The sequence below is a fragment of the Rhincodon typus genome, chromosome 1 (genome assembly GCF_021869965.1).
Source record: "Rhincodon typus isolate 14 chromosome 1, sRhiTyp1.1, whole genome shotgun sequence".
In the NCBI taxonomy this organism is placed as follows: Eukaryota; Metazoa; Chordata; class Chondrichthyes; order Orectolobiformes; family Rhincodontidae; genus Rhincodon; species Rhincodon typus.
In genome coordinates, this window is record NC_063332.1 from 154,882,808 (window position 1) to 154,910,184 (window position 27,377).

The following is a 27,377-nucleotide window of genomic DNA, read 5'->3' on the forward strand; positions in this document are numbered from 1 at the left end:
CTCATTTCTGTATTCAGAACCTGGCTGCCAGTCACATTCCTTTATATTGCAACAGTGAGGACAATTAATTCATTGATGGGAGAGCAACATGAATTCAAGTTTCTTTTTTTTATCAGCACGTTATGCTTATATTTTAAAACAGCTCTTGACTTTCTCAATGGTTCATAGCAGTCAAACGTGCTAACAAACTGCTACTTTGTAACATTGTTGTAGAGACCAGTTAGCTTAGATGACTCGGATCTTCCTTGCTCGCCCTCTCTCTGAGGGTGGAAGGCAATAGTAAACCATCACCAACAAAAACTGCCACGAAGCAGCTCAGGATGAAACATCAACAAACAATGTGCTGAGAACTTGCCTCCAGGCACAACACACGTAAATTAACATCTATTGTAACAGATGTAATGCCAGAGCCCATGAACATACAATTTTGAGGTTGATTTTCCACTTGAGTGATGAGTTTAAATGTGTCTTTGACCTTTTAAACACATTTTGTTTGGCTTTTTCTAGTTATGAGCAATCTATAGCTTTTACAGCATCCAATGATGATTTGTTTTCTATAAATCTCAGATGAAGATCTGAGACCTGAAGGAAACACTCCAATATAGTTCAACAGAATTAAGAGTTTCTTGAAACTAACTAAATCTTCTCAGAGATCTCTTTTAATAAGAGCCTTCTGAAGTGATACAACGTCAAGTCATGTTATTTGTGGAGTCAGCTGAAATCGTTCATAATAACTGTTTTACATTGTTTCAAAGCTGTGATTCCAGGTACAAGATTGCAATTTGGTCAAAACACAGTTATTAGAGGAAAATTACAGCAAATCTCTTTGTTCACAACAGCCGCACTATTGAAGTTGCACCTTGTCAAATATATAATACAGGCCTCAGAGCTTTTGAAGTTATTGATTAAAGATAAAACAAAATATACATCATTTAATCCATTTGTTTCTTTTACACATCACGTAAAAGTGACCACTGTGAATATTTTAGCCCAAATTTGGGTTATTTGCATGGTGAAATCCACTATAATTCATATTATGGAACTTAATATCATATTAATAACCTTGTAGGTTTCACGTAATCTCCTGAGCAATTTCAAACCTCAAAACCTCATTAATTAGCACATTATAAGTAAAAAAATGTAGTCATATATACATAGTACCAATAGAGTTCACCCCTGCCCGCTGAATATTTTTGTAAAAATGCACACAGAGCAAACATTTAAATTTTTAAATAGTATCTGTTTTGTATTAACGATCTTTAAATCTAGTAGAGAATTCCAAATACTTCCTTTCAACACTTTATTTGGCAGACTTTCTAATAAGCTTTCCAATTAATACAAAACCATGAGTCTGCCAGTTCATCATAAGTAATACCATAACAGGTATCTTGTGGTCCAGAATGTAATGTCACTGCCTCTGAGCTAGAAGCTCTGAGATCCAATCTCAGTCAGGACTTCATGGCAATAGAAGGTGCATTAATAGCATGGTCAAACAGACTGATTACCAAAATGTGAAGCCATCAAATATGCCTTTAGCAGGTGGTTGGAATGGGAGATCCTTTGGTTAGTTATGCTTGCTGCAGCCTCTGGTGACCTGTTCTAGGAAAAAACTAGCTATGGCGATGGACATAAGCATGTACTTTGTTTGACTCAAGTGCCATTCGACATGTGAGAAAAGCAAGGAAGGAACAGCACAAATCTACTGGCTGCAGTTTAAAAGCAATACTGTTGGGGAAACAGGCAATGATTCAAATCTGGGATTGAAATGCAACCAAACTGCAAGGTTGTTACTTTTCTCATTCAGGAGTGCAGCTAAAGCTGAATTCCAGCCTTCTAATCCAAAGGCATTCAGTGAACATTCTCCATATTTAATGAAATACATTATGATGCTTCAGGATAGTTATTAATGAGAAACAAAACAGAATACCTGCCATCTTGCAAGCAATAGATGGGAGCTGCGGCATGCATTTTTAATAGGTAAGACGTAATATTCATCAGAGCTGAATGGTGATTGTTTGTAGTACAAATGGTGAAACATCATCATTCTCCCTTAGCTGAGGTGGCAGCGGGATAGGAAGTGTTTGGGCTCTGTGCTCGCACGCCCACTCCCACTTACCCGGCTGGCTACATTCTCCTTTGCTCTTTTTTTTTGTTTTGTTTCTTCATTTCTCTTTGGTATCAAAGTTCACTTTCTTTTCTGCAGCTGGGGTGCGAGGGCCTGCTGCAACGTTGGCTGTTTGGTGGATCCGATCCAGAAATCCTAGCGTAGCCATTCCAGAAATCCAGGAGCCGTGGAGGGAACAAAAGATGAACTTTGCCCTAACTTTTCCTCAGTTATTTCTCTTTAACATTTCTGTAATTAAAATGGCACCGAATTGAGGTGACTTATATACGTCCCACTGTATTTTCATAAATACAAGTGACAAAAAATTGCTATTCTCTTGTGTTCCCGTTGAAGAGTCGAGGATAAGGGCACACGCTTTTAATGGAAAAGGCAGGAGGTTTATAGGGAAGTTGAGAAGTTTTTTCACCCAGGAGGTGATAGGCATCTGGAATGCACTACCTTGGAGACTACTGGTGTGGGTAACTTCACAACCTTTAAAAAGTACTCAGAATAGCACTTGAGATGTCATAACATTCAAAGCTATGGGCCTAGCGTGAGAAAGTGGGACTAGAGTAGATTCAATATATTTTTAGCAGTACGGACTCAATGGGCTATAGGGCCTCTTCTGTATTTTATGATTCTATGGCTCTCCTTTCTCATTTCCCCGCATCAAAACAAAACAGAAGTAACGGTCTTCCGTCCACTTACCCACAGGACTAAGAATTACACATGTAATGAATAATTTATGGCTTTGACGAGAACTGTTGACAGACACTGTACAGTTACTTAACCATCTTGCTCAACTTAGACTTCCCTAAAATCCCTGAGGTAAGCCTGTCACCAACATTATCCTGTCCCATTATATGCAGAATAGTAGAGCTCAGAAAATACTCAGCGGACTCAGCGTACCTATGCTGGATCACCACTGTTTGGACCGTTCATCTGCCTTTTCCCAATAGCTCAGCAGCAAGTTTGCGATCAGTTTGAATAAATTGTATGTACCGACTATAAATATGAATGTGCTAGTAGGTTAATTCCGTTATGTATCTGGAGGAACTGAACTTGGAGAGCATGACGGGAGCCAAACACTCCAGAGAATGAAGTTAGGGAATAAAGCTTAGGAGAATAGGAAGTGAAGTAAGCCATTCAATCTATTTGAGCCTATCCATCATTCATATGAGATAATGGCTAACTTAACTCCATAAACCCACCTTTGTCTCATGCCCTTTAGGACCTTTTATTAATAAAGATCAAAATTAAAATGAATAATTGGCTTAGCATATTTTTTATTATTGATTGATGGGATGTAGGTGTTGCTGACTGGGCCAGCATTTTTTGCTCATAACATTTGTTAAGCTTTTTCAGCAGGATTTAAGAGTCAATCACATTATTGTGGGTCAGGAGTCACGTGTAGGCCACACCAGATAAGGATGGCAGATTTCCTTCCCTGAAGGACATTAGTAAGCCAGTATACATAAAACAAACAATAACAGTTATGTTGTCACAATTAAGCTAGCTTTTAACTCTACATGTTCTTTTAAATTTCACCATTGGCCATGGTGGGGATTTGAACCCACATATTAATTTTATAATATTAGGGACTCGGGATTATTAGTCTTATGACACAACCACTACACCACAGTCTCCCTCCAACAGCATTAATTGGTATCTACAGAAGATAATTTCAACTTCGTCCAGAAGTGTTTCTTAACATAATTCCTGAACAGATTTAGCTCTAACATTTAGACTAACATCCAAGTCCTAGATCACCAGCCAGTGGAAATTGTTCCCCTAAACTGATCCTATCTCCCCCTCGGTATCTTGAAAGCTTTAATCATCTTCTCAATTCCAGGGATTACCACCCCAAATGTAAACTGCCCTCATAACTTAGGTTCCTTATCTAAGGAAAGGTATTATTGGCATGGGGGAAGTGCAATGAAGGTTCACTAGACTTGTTCCCTGTATGGCAGGACCGCCCTACGGAAAGACATTGGGCAAATCGGGCCTGTATTCTCTGGAATTTCAAAGAATGGGAGGTGATCTCATTGAAATTGACAAAATACCTAAAAAGATAGGTAGGGTAGATGCAGGTAATATGTTTCCTCTGGTTGGGGTGTTTATCCCCATGGGGGGCACAATTTAAAAATAACTAGGTTGCCACTTTAGGTCTGAGATGTGGAGAAATATTTTTACTCAAAGAGTTGTGAACCTTTGGAATTCTCCACCACAGAAACTTTGGAGCCTCAGTGTTTCAGTTTGCTTGAGGTAGAGGTTGATAGGGTTTTAATTACCAGTGGCATACAAGGTTATGGAGGTGTCGTGAATACAAGGCACTGAAGTGTTCAATCAGCCATGAACTTATTGAATGGCTTGAATAGCTTACTTCTGTTCTCAGCTCTTGGAATCCAGGTATCATTCTGGTAAACCTACGCAGCACTTCCTGCAAGGCCAATAAACCAGTGTTCCCAAACTTGTTTTCACTGTGATCCCATTCTGATGCTTGAAAAAGCCATGATTTCAGACTGAAATAACTCCACAGAGGCCAGTATACCATCACCAAGTCACCCTTTATTTGCACATGGAGAGTCCTTGACACTGATCCAGCTCCCTCAGAGCCAACTCTCAGAGTAAGCAGGATGCCTGACACTCCTGTTCTTATCTGTCAGCCAGGGCTCCCTGACTGGACCAGATTAATAGCCCCAATCAGGGAATTCGTACTCAGTGAGATAAAAACCAAAAGAACTGCAGATGCTTTAAACGAGGAACAAAAACAAAGCTGCTAGAAAAGCTCAGCAGGTCTGGCAGCATGTATGAAGGAAAAAACAGAGTTAGCGACCTGCTGAGCTTTTCCAGCGACTTTGTTTTTGTTCATATTCTTTGATGTCCACCTGGCTGACCTCGCTACAATCACTGCACAGAATTGTGTGAGCTAGGTGATGGATGTGGGCTAGGATGGTGGAGCTGTAAGAGTGGCCTAGAGGTTGGGAGAAGTAGAAGAGCTGTGAGAGCAGGAGCTGTTTAAATGATTGGCTTTTAAAGTAAAAATCACCTAGTTTGCCTTTGGATGTTTTGGAGCAAGAATCAGGCCTGAAAATTCAATCAAATAGGCCGTACCAACCATGCAAAAAAGAAATGCAAGGATCGATGGGGTCTCACAGCTGTTAACACATGGTCAGAGCTCCATAGCAACAATTGCCACCTTGGAATCCATGACCCTAAAATTTTGCCTCTCTGACTCCACTGGGAGTGGACAATCACAGTTTGAGGAGCTTTACAACTTGTCCTGTGCTCTGGTGCCCAGAACTGCTGTGGGCTACCAAGGAACCGGACTTTTTTTTAGGGGAGCAGGAAGCAGGAATTGGGACCCAAATCCAACCCCAAAGGGCAACTCTCTGGATTTTCAAGGAGGCACTGATTTAATTGACATGGCATGGGTTCTTTGTTTATGTAAGGGCATCAGGTAAGATCTTGACATTGCAGTGTTGATCTGAGGTCTTCCAGTTTGAGAAGAAGTGCCTGCAATAAACAGGAAGGAACTGAGAGCGCACTTCAACATGGAGACACACTTTAAACTTCCCAAAATGTAAGTAATAAACAGAAAAATCAAGCCAGTGACCACATTTGAATTGATTTACAGAATGCCCTATTGAGGCACTAACAATCAAGCAGTGAAGCTGCTCTTCCAGCACTGTGTCAAGAAACTGAAACACTAGAAAATTCCATTCGACCTCTTGACCAGACTCTCAAAGGACCTATTTGTTTGCCCACCTCATGAGGGCAGGTAGCTCTACTGGCTTGGAACTTACCTCAGCCAAAATGGTTACTGCCAGGAATGCCAGCTGGCCCTGAAATTTTCAAGCTCTACCTGCCTCCATTCCTGCTCTTTGGCATGCTGCAGAAGTTCAGCCCCAGGACATTACACAGTTGCAGCATACTGCCGCATTGCATTTTAGTCCTCTAGATGCAAAGGTCAGCATTCCATTAACTTTCCTCGTTATTTTCTGGAACTATCCATAATAATTTATGTACCTGGACTTCCACATCTCTTTCAATCACTACAGCTTTTCACCCATCTGGAATGTATCCTTTTTTTAATCCTTTGATATGATCTTACTATTCCTATTTCGAAATCGCACTTTTGTGGTATTTTTGCCCATTTCTCAGTCTATTAATAACTTCGTAATTTTGTGCTCCTATACACACTGCTAACAATGCCAGATTGTCTTTGTGCCAGGATGTTGATAGTGTGGGTTATCAGTGATGGTAACACCATTGAATATCAAGGGGCAGTGGTTAGATTGCCTCTTATTGGTAACGGACATAGCCTGGCATTTGTGTGGTGCAAATGTTATGTGCCACTTGGCAGTTTGAACCTGCATATTATCCAGATCTTGGTGCATTTGAACGTAGACTGCTTCGGTATCTGAGGAGTCATGAATGATGCTGAATATTGTGCAATCATCGGCGAACATCTCCACTTCTGACCTTATGATGGAGGGAAGGTCATTGATGAAGCAGCTGAAGATGGTTGGGCCTAGGACACTACCCTGAGGAACTCCTGCAGAGATGTCCTGGAGCTGAGATGACTGACCTCCAACAACCATGGCCATCATCATGTGTGTCATGTATGACTCCAAACAGTGGAGAGTTTGCCCCCTGATACCTATTGATTCCAGTTTTGCTAGGGCTCCTTAATGACACACTTGGTCAAATGCAGCCTTGATCTCAAAGGACTGTCACTCTTGCCTTACGTCTGGAATTCAGCTCTTTTCTCCATGTTTGAATCAAGGCTGTAATGAGGTCAGGAGCTCAGTGGCCCTGGTGAAAACCAAACTGGGCATCACTGAGCAGGTTATTGCTGAGCAGATGTTTCTTGATAGCAGCGTTGATGACACCTTCCATCATTTTACTCATGATCAAGAATAGACTAATGGGACGGTAATTGGCTGGGTTGGATTTGTCCTGCTTTTTATGTACAGGACATACAAAATAAAAATTGTTCCTGTCACTTTTTTTTCTAATGCACTTTTCCTCAGAATTTGAAATACTTCCACGTTTCTTTTCACGTCTTCTGTTTGCAGCTCTTGCTGGGTTTGGACAGCTGGTTCTTTTTGTCTCTCTCAGGAGACTGGTTTTGTGGCAGTTTTTGCATTTTTGACATGCATCGTTCCTTTTAGTTATATCTTGTTCCATACTCCTATAGTTGTCATAAATTTTTTTGTGATAAGTAGAGCTCTTGCCCCTTGCGAGTATAAATTGATTCTGTATCACAATAATTTGTTTTGGAACACTTTCCACTGATCTTCCATTTTGAAACTTTTTTTTTATGGAATGTGAGCACCACTGGCAATGCCAGCACTTGTTGTCCAATAATTGCTCTTGAAGAAGTGACTTGCTATATGATTCCGAGGACAATTAAGAGTCATCTACATTAGTCTGGAGTCACATGCAGGCCAGATAGGGTAAGAGGGTGAATTTCCACCCATGAGGGGAATTAGTGAACCACGTGCATTTTACTACAGTTGCCATGGTCACCATTACGGAGATCAGCCTTATACTTCAGATTTACCACATGAATTCAAATGTCACCAGCTACCATGGTGGGATTTGACTTCTGCTGCCAGAACATTAGCCTGGACCCCTCTAATTTTTATCTTTACATATATATACAGTATTGTACATTTCCGTAACAAAACAAGTACTGGAACTTGGCATTCCTTGCAGTTGCAAAAAAAACCCCAAGGCATCTTTTATTTGTATTAGACTGTATTTACATACATTTGAGGCATTGGAATAGCTTGATAATTGAACGGACCTTCGTTATTCTTTCTCTGGGAGACCTTAGACGGTGGTCTTTCCCCTCTGCAACTTGGTGACAGCTGCCCCAAGCTTCAGTGTGTCCTTCAGCATGTAGCCCTGGACCTTGGAATGTACCAGTCTGCAACACTCAGTCGAAGTCAACTCTTTACACTGCAAGACCAACAATGTTCGGGCAGACCAAAAAGTGTCTTTCACCGATTTAGTGGTGTTCTGAATGCAGTTGATGTTTGCTTTGGGGTGTGTCCGGGGAACAGAATGTTGAGCGCAAGAGTCATTTGTCACGGAACTGCTCGGGACGATCCTTGACACAAACCACTGCATCTCTCTCCACACCTTCTTTGCAAAGGCACATTCCAGAAGGAGATGTCTGATAGTCTTTTCTCCACACAGCAATTACCAGTAAAGTGACATTATGACTCAACCACTATCTCCCCTAACATATTTGTCAGATTTACAGTGGATGGCTTCTGTCTTATCATGTTTAAGTCAGCCTGAACAAAATCTTGATTCTTCGTAACTGTTTCGCATTGCTATCTTTACAAGCCCAACTTTGAAATCAAATCTCTCATGATTGCTATCAGATAAATTTTCACACACTGTTAAGCTGCTAACCAAATCTGGCTCATTACTTACTATGAAATAGAATATAAGTTGCCTCTTTTAGGCATGAAGGGTATATTATGCAGAAAGTCAGCCACAACACAGTAAGTAAATTCATTATCTTTCCGACAATCAAATTTATTTATCAAAATCTATCTGAAAGTTAAATTCCCTAGGTAAATTCACTCTGCCTTTGTTGCATACTGGCATAATGTCTCCACTGATATATTTCCTGATACGCAACAGCTATCTGGGAGCCTGTATACAGCTCACTCTACAGCTTCAAATCCCTTTCTAAATGGGTCCACAATGATATCACTATCAAAGTCAGTTATAGTACAAATTAGGCTGATTATGTAATATTAGAGGTAAGTCTCCTGGTATCTGATCTCTACAATGTAGTGGGTTAACTATTGTTACTCCTTTATATTTGTATACCTTCAATATAGCAAAAGATTCAAAATAAAAAGAAAATTGGGGATGTATTAAAATTCGCAGCAACGTCCTGAAGGAGGGTCACTGGACTTAATGGCAACTCTTTCTTCCTCCACAGCTGCTGCCAGACCTGCTGAGTTTCTCCAGCACTTTCTGTTTTTGTTTCAGACTTCCAGCATCCACATTTGCTTTGTTATATATTAAAATTCCCAGCCAGTTGGGATACTTACAAACGGAAATATATGTTGAACTGACAGATGATTTGTTGAGTCATGCAACTTTCTCACTATTTGGAACTAGTGGTGTTAAACAGCAGTGAAATGTTCTGAAACTGCTGTAAGTTCTTTGTTCAAATTAGTTGCATATGTACACAACACAGTTAAAGCCAAGACAACAAGGTGCAGGGCGGGATGAACACAGCAGGCCAAGCAGCATCATAGGAGCAGAGAGGCTGACGTTTCGGGCCTAGACCCTTCATCAGTTAAAGCCAAATTTAGTTTGCCACGTTAAGAAAAATGTGCAATGCAATTTGATACATTCCACACCATTGGTTTGAAATTGCACTGAATCATGTTAGTAACAAGTACATTGAAGTATTCATGTGAAATCTGAAGATGTTAAATTATTTATCAAATGAATTTAAAAGTCTGTAGGTAATATTGTAATGCAAAATTTGAATCCATATGTTTTATGTCAGACACAGCCATTCCATTAATTTCAATCAATTCTCACATTATGACAAATGTGGTCAGCTCACTGACTGAGATGAATGGCAAAAAAAAGACTTCCATGTATATAAATGCTCCCATGACCTCAGCATATCCCAATGAACTTAGAAAAAATGTAACCACTTCCTGAAGTGTAGTTAACGTCACAATATAGGAAATTCAGGCAGCCAATTCACATACAGCGAAGTCCCACATGCTACAATTAAATAATTAATAATTCTGTATTTGTTTTGGCATTGGTTGAGAAATAAATATTGGAGAAGCCATTTGGGATATCTCCCTTGGTTTTCATAGTTAAATAACCTAATAATATTCAAAATAAAATGTAATAATCTTGCTTTTCACTTACCTGCCAGGAATTTTCACCTAGAATTCAGGTGTAAGGTGTGCATTGTTATATAAAAATTTCAGATATAGTTAAATTTTCAATATCTACTCCATGCTCAGAGTGCAAATTTGAAACTGAAAACTCCTTTGATGTTTAAGTTCTGCCATAAATAATGTCAATTTGAGATATGTGTTTAAAAGGTTACCAGCATCATTTAGAAAGTTATTGTTTCGCATTTTGTGCAGTTTTAGAGTTGCATTTATAATAGCATGGCAAAAGGCCCTTCAGCCTATCATGTTTATGTTGGTAGTCAAGCATCCATCTATTCTAATCCATTTTCCACTACTTGACATATAGCCTCATATGTTACGGCATTTCAAATTCTCATCTACATAGCTCTTAAGTGTTTTTAAGGATCCTATCCTGACCATCATTTCTGGTGGTTAGTTTCAGATATTCACAACATGCTGGGTGATTTTTTTATCCTCAAAACCCCTCCAAACCTCAACAATGTGCCCCATGGTTATTGACCCTTCTATTAAGGGGAAATTTCTTCCTATTTGTTCTGTCTATGCTCTCAGAACTTTGTACACCTGATTCAGATCCCTCTCTCTCTGCTCCAAGACCAGTATTAGCCTCTCTGGTCTCTCTTCATAGCTGAATTATGGGTGACCAAAACTGCACATGGTATTCCAGCTGTGGCTTAACTTATGTTATACACAGCTCCGTCATAAACTACTTGCTCTTGTATTCAAAGACTTGATTAAAAAAGGCAAGCATCTCACATGCCTTCTTACCTGCCTTCTCAACCTGTCCTGCTGCCTTTAAGGACCTATGGACATACACACCAAGATCCATCTGAACCTCTGTACTGCATAGGTCCACCCATTCAATGTGCATTCTCTTGCCTTGTTAATTCTCCCAAAATGCATCACCTTACATCTTCTAGGATTAATTTCCAACTGCCACTGTGCAGCCCATCTGAGCAGCTTGTCTCTATTAGAATCTAAGGCTTTCCTCCTCGCTATTTACCACACCACAAATTACTGTCTCACCTGAAAGCTGACTGATTATCCTTCTTACACACATGTCTGGATCATTGATGTACACAACAAACACCAAAAGACCCAGCACCACAGACTAACACAGGCTTCCAGCCAAAAAACACATTTCAAATATCACCCTCTACTGCTTACTCCAAGCTAATTTTGAATCCAATTTGCTAAATTGCTCAAAGAACTCAGGGGCTCTTAGCTTCTTATTCTAGTTTGCCCGGCAAGACCTTTCCAAAAGCCTTACTGAAGTCCATGTAGGTGACATCTCCTGAACTACCCACATCTAAATTCCTAGTCTCCTCCTCGAAAAATTCAATCTAATTTGTTAGACATTATCTCCCCTTTACAAAGCTATGCTGTCTATTCTAGATTATCTATTGCATCTCCAAGTGAACATTTAACTCTGTTCCTCAGAATTTTTTTGCAACAGTTTCCCTACCACAGATGTTAGACTTATGGACCTGTAGTTTCATGGTTTATCCCCTCCAACCTTTTGGAATAATGATTCCACATTAGCAGTTCTCAAGCCCTCTGGCACCCTTTCTATGACCAGAGACCTTGCCTCCCTTAGCAGCCTTGAATACATCATGCCTGGGCCTGGGTATTTATTTACTTTCAAGTCTCCTAAAGCCATTAATATTTCCTCACACTCAATGTTAATTTATAAAAGTATATCGCAATGCACCTTCCCTGAATTCCAGACTTACATTATCCTTCTCCAAAGTGAATACAGTTGCAAGGTATCATTTAAAACTTTAGTTCTGCCTTCTAGCTCCACACAGTTTGCCTCCTTGGTCCCTAATGGGTCCTATTCTTTCCCTGGTTATGCTTTTGCCCCTAGCACAGTGGTAAAATGTATTTGGATTTCCCTTAATGTTACCTGCCAGTGTTTTCTCATGTCCCCACTTGGCTCTTATTTTTAAGTAACCACCCGACCTTTCCATATTCGGTTTGAGCATCTGCTAGTTTGAGCTTTCAGTATCTACCATAAGCTCCCTTTATGCGATTTATCCAATCCTATACATCCCTTGAGGTGCAGCATTCTCTGGACTGGCCCCACCCTTTGCATCATGTTGGTCCCTCACTATCACTTTACTGTTTTGAACATCTCCCACTGCTTTGATGTGGATCTTCCTGCAATTAGCTGCTCCAAGTCCACTCTTGTCAGATCCTGTCTTATTTTATTAAAATCAACCATTAACCCCCATCCCCTCCATTTCAGAGCATTTATTTTCCAGTCTTTCTTTGTCCTTATCCATAATTACCTTCAATCTGACTATATTATGGTCACTATCACTGAAATGTTCCACCTCTGCCACATCGATCACTTGTCTGGCTTCATTCCTTAAAATTAGTCAAAAGTCACACAACACCAGGTTATAGTCCAACAGGTTTATTTGGAATCACACAAGTTTTTAGAGCAGAGCACCTTTGCCAGGTGCCATGTGATTTCTGATTTTGTCTACTCCAGTCCAACACCAGCACCTCCACATCTTCTCTAAAATTAGATTAAGCACCCATATCTCCTTTTTAGAAGTTTCTATGCACTGGCTTAAAAAAACCCTTTTGGACACATTTTACACCTGCTCTAAGCCTTTCACACCTTGTCCATCCCTTTGTTTCACTGTGCATAAATTGATGGTAACATTTCTGACATTACATTACAACACCGACCACAATTAATTGCCCCTAAAATGTTTAAGTGATATTTATAGTATGTACAATATTGAGCCAAGTTCCCTGAGCTCTTCTTTATGGGCTCTTACGGTGCAGTGGTTAATCTGGGTTCAAGTCCCACCTGCTCCAAAGGTGTATCATATTATGTGCAAACAGGTTGATTTTTAAAATATGTCCTTAAGCTCTTCTTTCAAAGTTCCATTGAACTTTACCCCCATCCTCTCTTAAAGCACACTGCAGTGAACATGCTTCTGTTGAAGCAACAAATTTACTGGAGCAATTGGGAAGACGTTAATAAATTAGTCACCCGCATGACTGAGCTGTCAAAATCCATACTGTTTGTCTTGATCTTGCCATTGCTTGTACAAGGATGAAATGTTGGAGAACAGTGGAAAAATCCACAAACATAACTATTCATTTACATTGAGTCCCGCATCTAGATAAAATTCTCATGGTTGTACAGACTTGTCATAGTCTGGAAAATATATCTTAATACCTGTTTATGATTGTAGCCCATTATTACTTGTGCAAAAAACATGCAAAAACAGTCAGACTATAAATCCATAGAGCTTCTATGCCACTGTAATTAGGATAATAGTAGACAATGAATCCTAAGAAATGGCATGAAATGAATTAAGAGATTGCGATTGGAACCCAGCATGAAAGTGATTTTCAACACCCCAAACTTCAGTTGCACATTGTATTTCTATCACAGAAAATAGAGGTTGGTTCTGCGCAGGGGAAAGTAGCGTGACTTCAGGAAAATGGCAGAGTCCTCGTGGTACTAAGTGGTTTTTCAATGAGAGAATCGTGCAACTTTTAGAAGGCACATTTTGGATACGAATTGCTACTCCTATGACTCAGTTTATACTTGCCATTGTAGGGAAGATCAGGATGCCAAGTGAGTGGGTACATACCAGTTCTGAGAGGGCACATATTGACCCCATTGTGGAAATAAAACAATGGCTACAACTGATGTTGTGGTGAGTAAGGCTGAACTTGGATTCTGAAACTCAATGAAAATTAACAAGGGGTTGGGTATTTTGTCTCAACTTGCTCACCTCTTGAACTCTTTAACCCCGAAAGTCTCTTCACATTCAACAGGCCTCAGGTTAGAAGAATTAAGGAATTATGCACTATTTGGCAAACTTGGTATAGTGCACAAACTCAAGAGTCTCAAGATTATCCAAGACAATGCTTTTCGCCTGAATGATTTCCTTCCCACTGGAATCAATTACCAGAGTTTTGAGGATTGGGCCGCTGTACCGTAGATCATACAGGATACACTGCAGCTAATTGCCAAGACTATTCACAAAGCATCTCCCAACTTGTAAGTTTTGAATAGGCACAGACTGTTAATGAAAGCATCACCTCCAAGTTGATCACCATGCCTTATCAATACAGGGCATTAGTGAACAGTGATCAACAGAAAGCAAGTTCCAAAAATTCTGATTTCCTCTCTCATGCCCAATATTGTTTCCACCCCTCAACATATTTTAAACTATGTTTTGGTTAAGACTGCTGCCATGCTAGGTATTATAACACATCTATTACAGTGGTAGAAATGTGTCAAGATAAAATTTGAATATTTCTGAAGAGAGAGACATGTTGTCAAAGCTTTTTAACTTGAACTCATCAGGGCAGATGAATACAGGGAGAGCTAGCCATTTGGCTACAAAATTGGTTTGAAGGTAGGAGAAGGTGGTGGTGGATGGTTGTTTTTTGGACTGCAGTGCTGTGACCAGCAGTGTGCCACAAGGTTCAGTCCTGAGTTCACTGCTTTCTGTTGTTTATATAAATGATTTGGATGTGAACATAGGAGGTATGATTAGTAAATGTGCAGATGACACTAAAGTCAGTGGTGTAGTGAACAATGAAGAAGGTTATCTCAGAGTACAAAAAGACCTTGATCAGATGGACCAATAGGCTGAGGAATGGCAGATGGAGTTTAATTTAGATAAATGTGAGATTTTGCATTTTGGTAAGGTAAACCAGGCAGGATTTATACACTTAATGGTAGGGTCCTGGGCAGTGTTGCCAAACAAAGTGGCCTTGGGTAGACAGGATAGTGAAGAAAGTGTTTTGTACACTTGCCTCCATTGGTCAGTGCATTGAGTATAGGAATTGAGATGTCATGTGATGGCTGTACAAGGCATTGGTCAGGCCACTTTTGGAATGTTGTGTTCAATTCTGGTCTCCCTGCAATAGGAAAGATTTGTTAAACTTGAAAGGGTACAGAAAAGATTTACAAGGATGATGCCAAGGTTGGACGACTTGAGAGGTTGAATAGGCTGGGGTTATTTTCCCTGGAGAATCAGAGGCTGAGGGGGTGACCTTATAGATGTTTATAAAATCATGAGGGGCATGGATAGGGTGAATAGCCAAGGTCTTTTTTCACAGGGTAGGGAAGTCCAAAACTAGAAGGCATAGGTTTAAGGTGAGAAGGGAAAGATTTAAAAGGGACCTAAAGGGCAACTTTTACACACAGAGGATGGTGCATGTATTGAATGAGATGTCAGAGGAAGTGGTGGAGGCTGGTACAGTTGCAACATTTGAAAGGCATCTGAATGGGTACATGAATTGGAAGACTTTAGAGGAATATGGACCAAATGCTGGCAAATGGGACTAGATTAATTTAGGAAAACTGGTCAGCATGGATGAGTTGGACTGAAGGGTACAGCCCTGCTGTAGACTGCTGTACAGCCCTATGACTCTAAAAATATAAAATTCCCAAGGAAGCAATAATTTATACTGCATGAAAGGATGTATTGGCACTGGATGGGGTGCAGAGGATGTTCACTAGGTTGATTCCAGAGTTCAGAGGGTTGGCTTATGAGGAGACATTGAGAGTAGACTGGGAGTGTACTCATTGGAATTTAGAAGAATGAGGGGGTGTCTTATAGAACTACATAAAATTATAAATGGAATATATAAGATAGAAGCAGGGAGGTTGTTTCCACTGGCGGGTGAAACTAGAACTAGGATACAGCCATAATATAAGGGGGAGCAGATTCAGGAGTGAGTTGAAGAGAAACTTCTTCACCCAAAGGGTTGTGAATCTGTGGAATTCCCTTCCCAGTGAAGCAGTTGAGGCTATCTCATTGAGTGTTTTTAAGGCAAAGATACTTAGATTTTTGAACCGTAGAGGAATTAAGTTTTATGGTGAGTGGGGGGGGGGGTAAGTCCATGAGTTGAGTCCATGAAAAAAAATTGGCATGACCTTATAGAATGGTGGAGTAGGCTCAATGGGCCAGATAGCCTCCTCTTGCTTCTATTTTTAATGATCTTATGAGAAAAGAATGATGATTGGTTAGTAAGTCAGCTCTGATTAGCCCAACTATTGCTATTAGGAATGCACCATAGGGCAATTGTTCTGATGTTTTTGTTTATTTCAGAAATGGAGCAATGTCTGGCCAAACCGCTTTTTGTCTGCAGATGCCAGGTTCCTTGCATATGACTGCTTATGGATCTGTGTAGGTGTAAGTGAGCTACAATGCACCGTTCCCAATTAGTAATCTTGAATTGGTTGTTAGAGTAATTCTTAGTACATTCAGAGTTCTTCAGTAAATGCTGCCTTATCACAGAATCACATCTCATTTTTAAACCTGTGCTCTGCAGAATAACTCAGTGCCACCTTTCTTCAGACTGGCACTTATTTAAACCCAGTAGCCAGTGGAAAAGTACAAAGTAGGGTCTGTCTGTTTGTGTGTGTGGAGGCATGTTTTTAATACTCTGAAAACTTGTCAAAATGTTTAAAAGAAAATATGGATTAATTACTGGTGGAGGTAATGAGAGAAGGAAAATACCAGTTGCCATCAATCTAGTCCCACATTGATCATAGTTACAGTATTATATACTTCCTTCCAACCATCGCCATATAATCACATTGAAAAAGGGTAAAAATAAGATCCCTGTAAAGGTTCTCTTTGATCTATTCAAGTTATGGAAACTAAGCTGTATGGTGGCATTGACCATGTATACAGTAACTGCTAATCCATTGACCTTCTCTGATACAGCTCCTTCTCCAGAGAGGAAACACACCAGTGCCTTTTTCAAGCAGGGTGATGCTCAATAGTGACCACATAAGTCGACCATATATTCCATAGGTTGACTACCCTCTGCACAAAACAGAACCACTAAATAGCCAGCCTTTTTCTACTTCTTCAAAGTCCTCCAAATGATCCCTTCTTCATCCCTCTAAATGGCAAAACTGTTTCCCATTGAAGTGGGGAGTGGGGGTGGGGCTAGCTGTAGAACATGTTATCTACAAAATACAATTACAACTGTCCCATATAGCACCTCAAACTCAGTGAAATATACCAATGGGCTTCAGAGCAGTGTAATTGAGTAAAATTTAATACAACATAGGGAGGTAATAAGCAAGGTGACCAAGAAGGTAAGCTTTCAGGGAGATTCTTAAAGGAAAATTGATGACAATTGCCTTTTTGATATTATTCCTATACCATTATGATTATATGTAACATAGACATTTCATAGGAACCGTATGTGCATATAGAGCAATTATTAATCAACAAAGCATCACAAGTGATGGTTTGATAGCAAACAGAAGTTTTGAAACTACAGGACTGGCTAAAGTAAAGGGAAGGTTCTCACTCCTGAAGTTGTATGTTGCATTCCTACGATCTCCTGCTGTTTGTCAGATCAAGGAGAAAATCACTGAAAATGCTGGTGCTTTGGACACTACATATTGTTTCTCAACATCATACTGAGGTGATCTACTCCGGTCACCAAATCTTCCCCATCGATTACAAAATCAGAGGGAAGTCAGAAAGGTAAGTTTGAAGTGAACTTCCCAAAGTCTGTGAAGTCGAACTCACCGAAAAGCGAGAGTATCCCGCAGGCGGTCCACATAACCAGGGCCATCCCTACGGTGCCAGTGTGCTTCAGGATTCCTTTGGGAGAGATGAAGATGCCCGCTCCGATGATCGTGCCGATAATGATCGATATTCCTCTCAGCAGAGTCACTTTCTTCTTTAACCGCACCTTGTCCTGGGTGCTGTTACTTTGCTGCCGGGAGCCCCCCTCAGGCGGCAGGAAGCCCTTGGTGCCCCGGCCGGGGGGTTCTCCGCTAGAGATCGCCGATATTGCGCTGCTGGACATGCTGCTCAAAGTCAGTAAGGAGTCACCGGTGCCTCTCGGTATACACTCCCTGACTCTCTGAATGCCACGGGGCTCTGCGTCCTGGCAGGTGGATGTGCGATTTAAATCGGATTCTGGCCACGAACACACATTTCACAGGTTAGCTCCGTGTATGCGTGTGTATGTGTGTGTGTATCAGGGTCTGTGTGTTCATAAGTCTGTGCGTGTCTGTTTGGTTCTGCTTGTGTAAGTACATTTATCTCCTCACTGCTGCACTAAACCCTCCTAAAAGTAACAAGCCCGCTTCCGCCGGCTCTTTATTCAGCCCCGGGCAAACAAACACTTGGTTGATGTCATTACTGGGGATGTGTTGCATCAGCCAGTGAATATTACTCAGCACTTTCCCTTACCTACACTGCTTGGGCAACTCAAATTCCTTCACACGTTTTCTATCACTTTGATTCCCTCTTCTTGTTTCTGCCCCACACTCTTAACTGCCACCCCCTTTTTTGGAAGACAAAACATGACTAAAAATTTCAGATAGTCTGACTTCCTGAGCACCCTACTTCAATGAAAATCTTATTTCAATACCTGTGTGTGTGTATTAAACATTAGAGATACCAACTGACCTGCTGTAGTTTAATTAATTTCGCCTCATACATTGACTTGTTAGTGGTTATGACACATTTCTAGGGCAAGTAAGGACTTGATTCCCAACCTTCACTGCACCATAACCCCCTCTTCCCCTTTTGTTGTATGTACACAGGTACACAATGGCACTCTGGTTTACTGTGACTCAGGAATATTGTTGGAAATATTCACACAAATAATGACTCACATACACAAACATAAAACAAACACTTCCGCTACTGAAATCTCAGAGAATTCTATCACCTTTCTAGACCGTTCTTGTCCAATGACTCAGCAGGTTACCCTCCCACATTCTCAATCAGAAGTCACAACACACCAGGTTGTAGTCCAACAGGTTTATTTGAAATCACAAGCTTTTGAAGTGCTGCTCCTTCACCTGTCAAAGGGGCTGCACTCTGAAAGCTTGTGATCTCAAATAAACCTGTTAGACTATAACTTGGTGTGGTGTGACTTCTGACTTTGCCTAGCCCAGTCTGACACTGGCACCTCCACATCACAATCTTCTCAATCGAAACTCTAGCTCAATCAAAATTCTGCTGCTCGAATCCTGTCCCATGTCGAATCTTCCTAAGACAGCATTCCAATCCTTGCTGACAAACCTTGACATCTGTAGTCTTTGACCTGAAACACAGGCTGAAACTTAGGTTTCTACGTTGAAATGTCAGTTTCATTGAGTTTCATGAAAGGGTTCATCTCTGGATGGCCTGATGAAATCTTGCATCTGACAAACTCACCTCATTAACTACCTACCCCACTGCTAAAGCTTCCTTCTCATTGAAATCTAGCCTCACCCCATCAATTGCCATTTTTGGAACTCGACACTCAAAAGATATCCACTTAAAAACTGGCATCCATGCCATCTTTAAAAGGCTACTGTGCCCCTGGAAAAGTGTTGTCAGCTTGGTGTTGCTTCTCACCGGCAACGCAATGGCACAGCCATCACGAAACCTCACTGCCCACAGCATGGAGCTGGCATAGCTAACACATCCTCATCCATACAACCCCATTCTTCCACCCTACTCCCTGTAAACAACAAGGCAATGTCCTTATATACATCCCATCTAAACATCCTCTCTACGTCACCTCTACTATGTCCCTGTCTTGGATCACAGAGTGTATCTAAGCGGTTCTTTTCAGATTTGATTAAACGAAATTCAGGGAAGGCTCGTCTAACAGTAATTTGCTTGAATATGAAAGTTTATTATATAATAATAATGATTAAAGTAGTAATAATAAATGATTACAGTGGTAATAATAAATGGAAAAAAAGAGATAAAAAGCAACAAGTCTCACGCGCTTCTGCCCATCGGGGACCCCTTGATTGATGGCCAGTCTGGAGGCTTAGGTTTGTTCCTGGCACCGTGCACGATTCTGAGTTGAGGCACAGTCCAGCAACTTGGAACAACGCTCTCTCTCTCTTATGCGGTGTTACAAACAGCCAGCGCAACGAAAGCAGATACAGAATGACAAAACTGCTGACTAGCACAGAAAACACAGCTACAGAAAAACAAGCTGAAGGTGTTGTCTTCGGCTCGTAACGGAATATTCACAGGACTCATTCAAGCTCATGCAACTTGTTGAGTAACATCAACAATTTTAGCTCTTTAGCCCTTTCTAAATAGTTCCTAATGCCTATTTTAGACCTTGTGTTGTTCAATAGGGGAACGTCACATACAAGCAAGCATTCAACAATTCCAAAGATGAGATTTTAATTACAATGGGCAAAAACAAACACAATCAGAAAATGAATAGAGGCTGCAGTTTGCCCCCACAGTGCAAACTAGATGCTGGCTTGATGACCAATGACTATTTTACATGTTATGATTGCTGCACCCAGCTCTCATTTGTTACACAGGGTGTCACATCAGGTCCTGCCTGGCCTGTAGCGCCCACCACAGCTAAGCTCTGTTATGTACAAGGAGAGCTTCCTCCTCCCCAAAATTCTCATTCTCCTCCTCAGAAGACTGTTATCCCATTTCCTCAGCATCAATTCCATTGCTACATTTTCCGCTCCAATTGTGTAACTGTCACTTTCACAGACACTGGGAGTGGATGGCCTCCTGCTCCTGCAGGTCTCAGGCCCTGCGATAGCATCCAGGAAAGTTCTGGATGAGTGTCCTGGGATATACAGAGACTATATCAAAACTGTGTGTGGCCCATCCAAAGGAGATGAAGTCAGGAGCTTTGGTGCTCGTGTGGATCCAATGGGGACCTTAGGGGGCTCTACGTCTGGGACTTCCACCTGAGCTAGGTGGTCCTCAACCTCATGGCAGTTTGCTGATGATCTTGGGTTTGTTGTTGATCGTAGACTTCCTTTGTCTGCCGTCACCTTCTGAGGTAGGCAGCCACAATGACCAACATCTCACCAGTGACTGGGTGCATGACACTTTTTGGAAATGACGTTAGTTGGGAACTTTTGGAGTAAAATAGGCTCTTAGTGCAGAACAATCATTGGTGTCAGGCCCTGAAAATGAGGGATACACACACTCTGTCACACACTGATAACTGGGGCTGTGTCTCTATCATTCATTCAGCTTCAACCTCAGAACATTCACTAACTTGAGGAAAGAGCCATCCCGACTGAGTGATCAACAGATTACATCACAGAGGCTGTGCCTGTGATGCACAACCTCTTACCATCCCAAACCCAAATCAACCATGAAATTTATCATTGAATTCTGTAGAATCCATTATCATACTTACTTGACAGGTCATATATCTCCACTTCGCACAGTGCCCTTGCAAGTTTCACAGTTATTGGTTGTTTTTGGCAAGTATATGCCATTTTTTTAAGTTGTTGCTGTAAATTTCTGCATCACTGAGATATCATTGTTAGATTTACAAGGGCCAGTTGTATATTCCAAATTGTCTTTGACTAGCTTTTGTACCCAGATCTCTGCCTGACTTTCACACCCAGCAATGAGACATGACTAACAAAACACCTGGCTGCTGTCTTTGTAACATTGCAACTGCCAATATACAATTCTCCTGGCTCTACAGGACTGACCGTTGCCCACCCCCTGGACTGTGGTCAGATATATCCCCTGACTGCAACTTGCCCAAGCAGACAACTGACCTGGTCAAGCCCCTCATTTCCCCGACTGCCACTGGACTGAGGAGTAGCCCTCAACCACTTTTTAACATGATCATTTAGTTGAACAATCATGTATTTGCCAAACAGTCACTTGGCATGTGTTGTATGAGTTAAATTGATGCCTCAGTGTACCGTACAGCAAAATCTCCCTCAAACTCCCCAAACAAATCCCTACAGACAAGCAGCCTGTCTGCATCATCAATAATTGGAAAAAATAACTTTCCCTAGAGAAGGAAATCTGCCATCCTTACCTGGTCCAGCCTACATTCTGAATTCATAGGACTGTGGTTAACTCATAACGGTCTTCCAAAAAGCTAAACAAGCCATTCAATTCAAGGACAAATAGGGATGGGCAACAAATGTTGGTGTTGCCTATGATGCCGACTTCCCTTAAAATAAGTTCTTAAAACTTGTAACTTAATCATAACAAAATGCTCCCTTAAACTGCTGTCTGAATACAAATAGAATGAGTATGTACCTAATTTATTTAATCCACTCACAGTCTTCTTTTCTCTTCCTCTTCAATTGTAAGGCAGTGAAGGTCTGTTTTTTGCTGTTGTGGAATGTCAAAAATGAGAATATAGCATTATACGTGGAGGAAGTGCAGCTTCATTCTGTTTTTTCCCTACCTCAACAGCTTAATAAAGAACTTCCATTAAGATGGCAGCACAATAGGTTGCTCTAGCTGGAGCTGATCTGCTCCACCGATTCTTTTTCTTTTTTGTCTCTCTCTCTTCCTCCCTTCTGTGGCTTTCTTCTCCTCTTCTGTCTTCTCAGACTCTTGGCCTTGGTCACCCAGCCCCAACCTCTGAAGCGGGGATGTCAGTAAACACTGGCCCGAAGCGGGGACGCCAGCGAACACTGGCCTGAAGCAGGGACGCCAGGGACCAGCAGCCTGAAGCGGGGATGCCAGTGAACACTGGCCTAAAGCAGGGACACCAACGGCCCAGTGTGAAGCGGGGATAGTGGCCCGGTGTGGAGCGTGACAGCTGCGACCCAGTGCAGAGAATGACCACAGTGGCCTGGTGCGGAGCATGTTGGCAGTCAGTGGTCAGACCACGTGGAGGCCTCCTGAGCTGATCTGATGTGGAGAGCCCTTGGAGAAAGACTGTGATGTTTGTCTTCTTAACATTGCTTCTTCTTTTTCTGATCTATGGTTATACTGCAAACAGCTGTAATGTAATTTTTTTTTCTTTATTTTTCTATTCTGCAACTAAGAATTGTACCTAGGTACTCTGTACCTAAGATGGCAGCGTGTGTTGGTGACACTGTAATCGATCCTGTAACTGAAGAAGCTGTACCTGGGTACCTTTGTACCTAAATGGGGCTGTAAGTGGTGACTTATAAACTTTATATTGTACTCATTTAAGTACATGTGACAATAAAGATAATTCAACATTCAACATTCAGATGGTTATATCCATTACAGTTATAAATGGATGAAACTTGGCTAGAAAGTTTGTTTTACCTGAGGTTCATATCCAGGTTTTGTAAGTGACGAGGAACTCAGACCCACTCTCTGTCATTCAAGAATTTTCAACCAGCTGTACACATCACGAATGGATGAATAGGCTGCTCATGTTTCTCTTAAAAGAGAAGGTGGAGGGGCTAAGAGATCTCTAAAAGTATTAAAGGTTTTGATTGAGTTGATACAAAGAGCATATTTCCTTTGCTGGAAAGAACTAGACTAAAATCCAACAATATATATAGTCCCTGAGAAATCCAACAGAAAATTCAGAAGAAATTAATTTACACAAAGAAGGATGAAAATGTAGAAGCCGCTATTACAGGCAGTCGTTGAGACATGGAGTATAGATGGAGTTAGTGGGCAGTTTAGGTACATACTTGATGGAGAAAGGGGTAGAGTGATGTTGATAGTATTAGTTAAGGAAGAATGGGAAAAATCTTAAGCGGAACATAAGCACCAAGAGATTTGAAGTCCGGTGGTAATTGGTCTTTGAACATCATCACCATACACAAGGTGAATTGCCAGTGTTCCTCATGTCTCCACAGACAGCTCACCCAAAGAAAGTCATCTATTTTGGTCCATCTGCTGCACAGTTACAGACCTCAGGTAAGTTTCAGAATGAGATTTAGAGTGGGCTACGAGTGGGTGGTCACACATGAAGTTGGTGTGTGTTAATTTCACTTCTTTGACTCCTCAAAGCTTTCTTTTTTAACAAGAAATATTTTTTGAAACTTACTTCCATGGGCAGCTCTTGGGGTTGGAGAAAAAATCTGAGCTGAGCCAGGTCCAATATCAGCCGTGCTCATCATGGACTAATTTCACCAAAGGGTCTTTTAACAGGGTCCGAATTAGCATGCTTAAGGACCCAATGCCTACATATGTAAAGCAGGTCCCTTGAATGCACTTTGTCCTACTATAAAACTAAGAGACATTTACTCTACTCTAGACTTACAACCAAAAATAGGGGCAATGCACACTAATTTCAATCCATGTATGGGTATTCTGTACTGTTTCTTATGCATTTTTCCCTGCATATTTATCATGGTTCTGACTTTAGATGCAAGTCCAGTTTTGTGCTTGATGTAAACACTTGGAAATTTGATCCAAAGAGCTGAAGTTTTGCAACATATATATAATGTGAAAGAAAGCACCGGTATTTATAAAGCAAAACCTCAGAATGTCCCATTGCTACTTTACACTCAGTGAAATACTTTGAACTACAGTCACCATTGTAATGTAGCAATTTAGGAAGCAATTGAAGTTCAAAGATGTTTTCAAGTTGTCATCAAGGACAGTGCAACATCCATATGGTATTGCTTTCTGAATTCATTCTATACTGCTTTCCATGAGAGGACCAAATGTGTGATTTGTTGATTTTAATTAGTTGTCAATATGGCTTATAAAATGATAGTAGAATCATAGATATTTACAGCCCAAAGGAGATCAGTAAGATCCTGACCTGCTGCAGCAATCATTGCTAGTGCAATCCAACACATATCCCACAAAATGTCTCACCAATTTAGCACTCCATGGAGTATTTTAAAGTACGATTCAGTGTTGTTTTCTATGCAAACAGAAAACAGATGCATACCATTTATTGTTAGGAAGATCTCACTCATAGTGTGGCTTGCAGTCTGGTCTTGCAGTGTGAGTGCCTCCTGTAACCTCCTGTCTAAGATCATCTGAAAAAATAAATTCCTGAAGCAGGTAACTTGGGAATTGAAAAAAAATGACTGAGGCATTCTTCTGAAATTACAATATTTTTCTGTCAAATATGATTAGTGTGGTATAGCCCAAATGACCTAACTCTTTATTAACAGCTCTAACTTCAAGTGGCTCAAAATGTCACTTCTGATTTAAAATTTAGGCCCAGATCTTCTGAGAGGCAGCAATCACTGTAGTTTGAATGCAACAGCAATACATTGTCCCAATTATACGCTGTTTAACTTTTCTTCCAGGACCCTTCAAGCTGAGCTTTCCTGGAAACATGAAATGCAGTGCCCCTGAAAAAGTTCAGTCCATACAGAGTATGGTACAGAAGCACCCACACTGATTTACAGCATTAGCAGCTATAAGGTAAATATAAAGGCCTAGGTTGAAAGTTAATGAATGGGTGAATAGGTAAATGAATGACTTCGTGAGTGAGTAGGGTGGTAAGGTGGGCGAAGTAAATGCTAGGGTAACCTGACTAAACTGATAGGAGTGAGGTGGCAGTCGGGTCAGGTTACAGGTGGATGAGATGAGAATGTGCTAAGGTGATTGTGGTAGTGGGTGTATGAGGTGCCAGATATGTGAGGTGGCAGGTTGGCTAGGTGGCATGTGGATGACACGGTAAGTGGGTGAGGTGGTGTCGTCCATGCTTTGGGCACTCGGACTGGTTTATGTGTTAAAAACACTTTACCCAAGCGTTCTTTTCGGTGAGGTGGATGAAAAGACACAGAATTTGGTTTGCGGTTCGAGTCAATTTTATTGACAAGTATTTCTTATTAACAACACTGTTTCACATTTCCCAAATTCCTACAATATTTACACTATCTAGCTGAATCGGTCTGTGCAAGGATATTACGCACAACGATCCATGAGTTTGAATTGGGCTGTTAGAATCTCCTTTTCTTCCGACGGAGGGCTGGCTCTTTTCAAAGAAGGTGGGTCTCAAAGGTCAGGGCAGATCTTCTCTCTCTCTCTCTTTCATTTTCTTTCTCTCTAGGTGGCCAGAGCTCTGCTGCTGGGCAAGGTCGAGTCTTCACTGAGAGTGTGGTGTCCAGGTGTGTGTTCTTACTCGTCTCAACCTGACTTTCCAGAATATTCTGTGGCCTTTGGCCAATGGGATCATGAGTAGGGCTCAAAGGATCCAATGGGGTCGCGCCAATGCCCTGCACTGTTGCCATGCTGGGGAAGTGTAAAGTGTACGTCCTCAGGCACTGGCTGGAAGTCAAGGTGCCAGAAAGTCTGATCAAAACCTTTCCAATACAGAACCCTCTGGCTGCTTTACCTGCAGGTAGCCAGTTTCCCCTGACTTATTGATCTTGGTTACACTGTTCTCAGTAACTGATTACTGCTGGCTGCTGTTTAATTTAGTTTGGCCAATTTTCTGTCTGGCCTGATTTTCTATGGCTGTGGGTCACTTTAGACTGACCCGTTTTGGGCCTGCTCCTGCTTGACCACAGTGACAGCTGGGTAAGGTGGCAAGTGAGTGAGTTTGTTTGGATGATAGGTGGGTGAGTTGGTAGTTGGATTGATTGTAGTGGAGGGGTGCGGTTTGGGTGGGGATCAGTGATGGGAGTCGGATACCAATTGTGAGTTATTTGGGTTTACTCTGTAGTTACCTAAAGTTAGACTCGATTTCCTCTGTCTGACATTTCCTGGACAACTATCCGGGAAAGTACATTGGAAGTAACCAAAGGCTCTCACTCTAGCTCAGTGAAACATCCTGGTCAGTTCCAACACAATCAGGGACTGGAAATTTTTGGCTAATATTGTAACCATTAATTGCAATTTATATTTTTTGTTTACTTCTGTCTGAAACAATATGAGGTAAATTAACATTGAGGAGTGGAAAATTTTCTATTTCAGACACCTGGCTTTAACATTAAGGACTCCTACACGAGGCAAAGAGTGAAGGGTAGTGCTAACTTACCTGACACGATAAGAGCAAATTTGGAGGCAATTCTACAAAGAAAACAATGCCATTGACAAGAATGGCATCGACAATGACTTTGTAAACAGCTTTCCCAGAGTCCTTCTGGTACCAATGCCAAATGCAAGCAACAAATTGATGCCGCATTTTGGTTAGGCTCACTATCATGGGTCTCGTTATGATGTTACGACAGTGCAACCCAATAATATACCCAGGTATCTCCAACATCAGAGAAGGTAACATCCCAGAATTACAAAGTCCCAAATCAGTATAAAGAAGAGAGTTCATAGTGTTGGAGCAATTCCACATGCCTCAATCTCAAGCATTCACAATTGTCTAGAACCTCAGAATCATTGTAAGGTTTTATCCTAGTTGGAATGCTTCTGTAATAATAAACAAATACATTTAAAGCTTCCAACTATGTATCTTAACAGGACTTCCTGCACAATATTTCAATTGTTTTTTCCAATATTTTTGTTTTCACACTCCAGCTGTACTCTTGCCTTTGTGGTGAGATTTCCAACCTAAGCCAACGCATTGCTAAGTTTATTGCAGCCTCCTACTGAGCCCCAGCTTGGCTCAGGAGTACTTCTCACTTTTCCTGAGGCAAAAATGGAGAGTTTAAACTTCATGACAAGGACTGGGCCCTGTGACCCTGATTGAAACTATACACTTTTGTA

The 27,377-nt window shown here is 41.1% G+C and overlaps 1 protein-coding gene and 1 long non-coding RNA gene across 2 annotated transcripts in view; one reads left to right on the forward strand and one right to left on the reverse strand.

The window, feature by feature from the left end:
* LOC109914015 (cystine/glutamate transporter) overlaps positions 1-18,123 on the reverse strand; it is a 168,906-nt gene extending 150,783 nt beyond the window's left edge. Inside the window, exon 1 of the mRNA XM_048603297.1 lies at positions 17,586-18,123. Within this exon, the coding sequence (XP_048459254.1) occupies positions 17,586-17,868 (283 nt within the window). The 5' untranslated portion in view covers positions 17,869-18,123. The remainder of the gene's footprint in view (positions 1-17,585) is intronic.
* On the forward strand, positions 17,623-27,013 carry LOC125484462. Its single transcript, XR_007263304.1, has 4 exons — positions 17,623-18,006; positions 25,019-25,136; positions 25,768-25,825; positions 26,634-27,013. It is a non-coding gene; the product is annotated as an uncharacterized LOC125484462 (long non-coding RNA).
* Positions 27,014-27,377: the final 364 nt, after the last annotated feature.